The 5,000-nt window shown below is 39.6% G+C and overlaps 2 protein-coding genes across 3 annotated transcripts in view; one reads left to right on the plus strand and one right to left on the minus strand.

The window, feature by feature from the left end:
- Nucleotides 1-2,008, plus strand: part of stmn4l (stathmin-like 4, like) — a 4,747-nt gene extending 2,739 nt beyond the window's left edge. Inside the window, exons 4-7 of one of the 2 annotated variants that reach the window (XM_083549777.1) lie at nucleotides 1-117; nucleotides 313-504; nucleotides 892-909; nucleotides 1,461-2,008. The exon at nucleotides 1-117 is cut by the window's left edge and continues 89 nt beyond it. In XM_083549777.1, coding sequence (XP_083405903.1) covers nucleotides 1-117; nucleotides 313-504; nucleotides 892-909; nucleotides 1,461-1,469 — 336 coding nt within the window. In that variant the 3' untranslated portion in view covers nucleotides 1,470-2,008. Of the gene's footprint in view, nucleotides 118-312; nucleotides 505-891; nucleotides 1,359-1,460 lie in introns of those variants that run through there. The other variant, XM_083549776.1, reaches the window with a different exon arrangement.
- Nucleotides 2,009-2,927: 919 nt separating this feature from the next.
- Nucleotides 2,928-4,944, minus strand: il17a/f1 (interleukin 17a/f1; the record flags this gene model as incomplete). Its single annotated transcript, XM_083551249.1, has 4 exons — nucleotides 2,928-3,405; nucleotides 3,643-3,869; nucleotides 4,449-4,663; nucleotides 4,905-4,944. The coding sequence occupies 4 exons, from the start codon at nucleotides 4,942-4,944 to the stop codon at nucleotides 3,168-3,170; spliced, it is 720 nt and encodes a 239-aa protein (XP_083407375.1). The 3' UTR covers nucleotides 2,928-3,167.
- Nucleotides 4,945-5,000: the final 56 nt, after the last annotated feature.

Here is a 5,000-nt window from a genome sequence, read left to right on the forward strand (position 1 = left end):
CTGAGGCCTCCATCATTCGACGGGCAGAGGGAGTTTAATCCCACCATCCCACCCCGCAGAGACCCTTCACTGGAGGAGATCCAGAAGAAGCTGGACGCAGCAGAGGAGAGGAGAAAGGTAAGATTTTAGTATCACTATTCACTATTACACTGCAGCTCAGTTTAACTCGGGAGTCCAGAACTTATTGCTGGTTGTTAATAGTGATGCACCTGGATGAGGTGTATGGTGTGATGGTGAACCTGTAATGATCAGCCATTACCCTAGAGTTACAATATTTCTCCTGTGTGTGTGTGTGTGTGTGTGTGTATTCAGGGTCAGGAGGCTGAACTTCTGAAACATTTGGCTGAAAAGCGAGAACACGAGCGTGAAGTGGCTCAGAAAGCCGCGGAGGAACACAACAACTTCATCAAAATGGCCAAAGAGAAGCTGGAGCAGAGGATGGAGATCAACAAGGAGAACAGAGAAGCTCACATCGCTGCCATGCTCGAGCGCCTGCAGGAGAAGGTGAGGAGACCCAGACACCAGTACCTGACCTAAATTACACACTTGTGGCTGAATGAATCTCAAATCACAAATCTCCACAAGCACACTCCTAATGTACGAACATCTTCTTCGAAGAGTGGAACAGCAAATGGAGACTAGATGTGGAATGTGATATTCAAAAAAGCACATAGTGATGTTATGCTCGTGTGTCCGCATATTTTCGGCCCTACAGTGTCATTTAATCTGCTGGAGTTAGCATCTCTGAGCATTGACATGACTGAGCATTTGATCTCCAGTTCCTGTAGACCTTCATGTAGATTTAGACGAGTAATGTTTGTGTACACGGTGCAGTGTGTGTTTGCGTAATGTGATATTTATTGTTTTTGTTGTTGTGTTTTTGTGTTACAGGAGAAACACGCTGAGGAGGTGAGGAAAACGAAAGCGCAGATAGAAGTGGACTGGCAGTAGACCATAAACTCTGTGTTCGCTTGATTTTTACTGGGTTTTGATGCTGGTTGTGTTTGTGATATTGTAATGTCATGATGTAGATGTAGATGTTATTATGTCTCTGGAAAGACAAAAATAATACACACTAGAATAGCGTAAGGGAAGGATGAGCGCTCTTTAGCGCCCTCTCTGTCACAGCAAGGGCTTTGCAGGTTTTTGAACCTACAGGGTTGTGATGTGTCTTTGTGATGATGAGAAACGCTAAAAATGTGTAGTTTGTGTAGCCATAGTTGATGTGTATTAGCTTCATAGGGCAAAATAAAATATAGAATAACGGCTAGTTATCAGAGGAAGTGAATCCTGTGAAATTTGGTGCTATTTCCTGTTTGTTTTCATGCTTGCATGTGCTGATAAAGTGTGTAAAACTCCGTTTCCGTGTGTGTGTTCTTTATGTGTGTGAGTGTGTGTGTGTGTGTGTTTTTTCCGTGGTCCTGCTCCTAACCTCGGTGTCTCTGGCCTTTATGTTCCAGGTGCCTTGAGGTCTTCTGAACATTTTGGGATCCTGATCACCAAAGGACTGAATACGATAAAGCCGAGAGCTTTATTAGCTTTTTTGGGGAAAACAAACAAACAAACACACGAAAAAAAGCGAAAATCACAAAATGCTGTGATGTTACTATCACTTTACGATGGCTTTTGTGCGCCTGTTTTTTTGCGAGACGAGAAACAGAGACTGGTTTTCCAGCAGAATTGGAGAAAGGAGCAGCGCTAATTTAATACAAGGAGCCAACTGTGCCAAAACTCTGTGTGTGTGTGTGTGTGTGTGTGTGTGTGTGTGTGTGTGTGTGTGTGTGTGTGTGTGTGTGTGTGTGTGTGTGTGTGTGTAAGGTGTGTTTTTGGACATTCTTGTGCCTGTTTTGTTAAAGCCAGACCTCAATGAATCCTCTTGTTTGCAGTGAAGATGTTCTAAGGCCTTCATGATCAGCTGGTTTCTGATTTGGCTCTTCGGTTTTGCTGTACAGAAATTGTGATATATATTTTAGATGCGAAGGACATTAAAGATCTGCTGTGTGATATACCTTTACTTTTCCTTCCATTGACTCCGCCTTGTCACATCGAACTCTGCTTTATCTTCAGCCACGTTCAGACAGACAAAAACACAGTACTTCTGCGAGTCTAATCGATTATTTGAAATGATTCATCTTTAATAACTACCTGCAATTATTTCATACGAAACACATGTAAACTTCACCCTGGATAGTAAATGTAACAAAAGTTCTACACGCATCTCACAGTGTTATTAGTCAAAGAGTTTTTGATGTAACGTCTAAACAGTATCTTCTCGCTGAGAGCAGAAAGAACAACACAGATTGGGACACCTGATATTTTCACCCAGATGCTTCTTCCCCAAACACACAGTTTTATTAGCCGTCTTTGGTGCAGGAGGAAATTTTGCATTTACTTGAAACCTGTTCCAGTATGACAATACCCCTGTGCACAAATCCTGCTCCATGAAGATCTGCTTTGGTTGCATGGGTTGGAAGATCCGAAAGATCTCCTGCTATAGCGCTCCAACCCTATTGAACACCTTTGAGATAAATGTAAATGCTGACTGTACCCCAGACCTTCTCACCTTCTCACCTACATCACTACCTGACTTTACTAACACCCTCATAGCTGAATGAATCTCCACAACATCTAGTGTATAACATGAAATGGGAACCAAATGTGGATGTTCAAAAGCACGTTTTATGCTCAATTGTCACAAACCTTTGGGAATATAGTACACACACACACACACACACACACACACACACACACACACACACACACACACACACACACACACACATATGTAGATAGATAGATAGATAGATAGATAGATAGATAGATAGATAGATAGATAGATAGATAGATAGATAGATAGATAGATAGATAGATAGATAGATAGATAGATAGATAGATAGATAGTAATAATAATACATCACCAGGTTTGTTAATTTGTAATAAATAAATGTATTCACTATTCCTCCTTCTGTTATTTAATCAGTAAATAAATAACAGATGTAACACAAACTTTAAACCTACACAAATTTTATAATAGAAATAAACACTGTAAAAAGTAAAAAAAACCCTAATAAATAAAATGGAATCTTATAAAAAGTGATACATAAATAATAATAATATTAATAATAATACTGAGTCCCTTATGAAAATCCACTGAAAGGGTTTGTGTATCAGATTTGCTCGACGTATGGCCGGACGCAGGTGCAGCCCACTGAGAGGATTTTATATTCCAGTCGGAAGAAGTAGTTTTTGTCGTCTCCCCAGACTCTCTGCAGGACCGGAACCTGCCGGAAAATCCGTCTGGACTCCAACTCCAAGGTCTCGACCCCTTTCCAGTTCAAACAGCCAGTCAGGAGACATCGGGCCTCTGAAAGCTGAGACGGAATCCGATTCACGTCAGTCGTGGTACTGCAAAAAAAAAATCCAATTAATACATTCATCAACCAATCAATCAATTAATTAATGAAACAATCAACCATTCAAATGAATAATATAAAGCTCCGCATAAAGTCTTCATGTGAAAATAAAATATGAGACTCATATTCTACAATAAAAATCATTTTAATATATTGTGTGTGTGTGTGTGTGTGTGTGTGTGTGTGTGTGTGTGTGTGTGTGTGTGTGTGTGTGTGTGTGTGTATTTACATGTATTCCCAGGGTGAGATGGAGTCGTTGTGGATCGGCCGGATGGAGTGTGAGGTGGATTTGATTTCAGATTCCAGGTTGGTGATGAAATATTTGGGAGAATCTTCTTCAGAAGAACCCGAAAGCTTCTGATCACTGACTTTTCTGTGAGGCTTCAAAGAAGCAGCCTGAGTGACCACCATCATCATCAACAGCATCATCATCATCATCATCATGACACATGGCAGCTGTGGAGACAAAAAAAGAAAAATTAGGTATCAATATTACGGCTGTACACCGCTTACACGGTCATCTGAAGCAGGATGCTGGAATTCAAGAAGATCTGTTTAGCTGTGGAAAGATCTTAACTGTGTACTTTTGTGAACGTGGTTTTTACAGGAAACCACATTACCACACTAGAAGAACAAAAAAATGTTAAAAAGTTCAGATTTTACAATTTCTGCACAAAAAGACGACACTGTTTCTGGCATTTAAAATCTACTGAAATTCCATCACTTCAGTGAGTTTCCTGTAAATAACTTTTATTCTTTCTTTCTTTCTTTCTTTCTTTCTTTCTTTCTTTCTTTCTTTCTTTCTTTCTTTCTTTCTTTCTTTCTTTCTTTCTTTCTTTCTTTCTTTCTTTCCTTTTTACTTTAGAAAATGTGCAACTGGAAGCTTCTGCTACAAAACAAATTCTTTGTAAGTGCAAACATACTTTGCAATATATTTCTTTCTGTTTCTGATATGAACAGTTCCATCTCACACATTTCAGGGTTTTCTGTCAAAAACCCTTCAGTTGTTTAATCTACATTTAAAAATAAACTCACCGTTAAGAGATTTAAAGCCATTTTATTCTCTCTGCTGTCGTGGTTGTGAGGGATGGTGTTGATCTTAGGGTTAATGGTGTTGTTGGTTTTCTCTTCACCCTTCGTGGTTCTGTCTGGGTCTTCAGCTGCATGAACAGCTTTGAGTTTTATATGGTGTGTGCTGTGGGTGGGAGGTTCCTCTAGTCGCTGTCTACTCTGAAGTTCATTTGATGAGGCTGCAGATTTACATACACCTTCATCCACTTTTCAGGTCAGCATGAGGCATTCGATTTTTTTTATTTTAATTCTATAACCCTGATGTACTCAAAACACTGTCGCGTCTATGTGTGTTTAATGAACTCGATCTTCTGCAGCAGAGCAGCTCAGAGGTTATAACTTAATTAATCATGTTAACTTCATAAGGCATCACAGATCTTTTTTATTAGCATGCGAGTTCTCTGGATCAGCAGCACTTACAGAAGTGCAGGTTCATATTAATGACCTCGTTCTGATACATTATGGTTTCTGTAGTAACTGTTATTCACAGTGATAATAAACGTATATATATATATA

Source organism: Silurus aristotelis (genome assembly GCF_946808225.1).
Source record: "Silurus aristotelis genome assembly, chromosome: 9".
NCBI lineage: Eukaryota > Metazoa > Chordata > Actinopteri > Siluriformes > Siluridae > Silurus > Silurus aristotelis.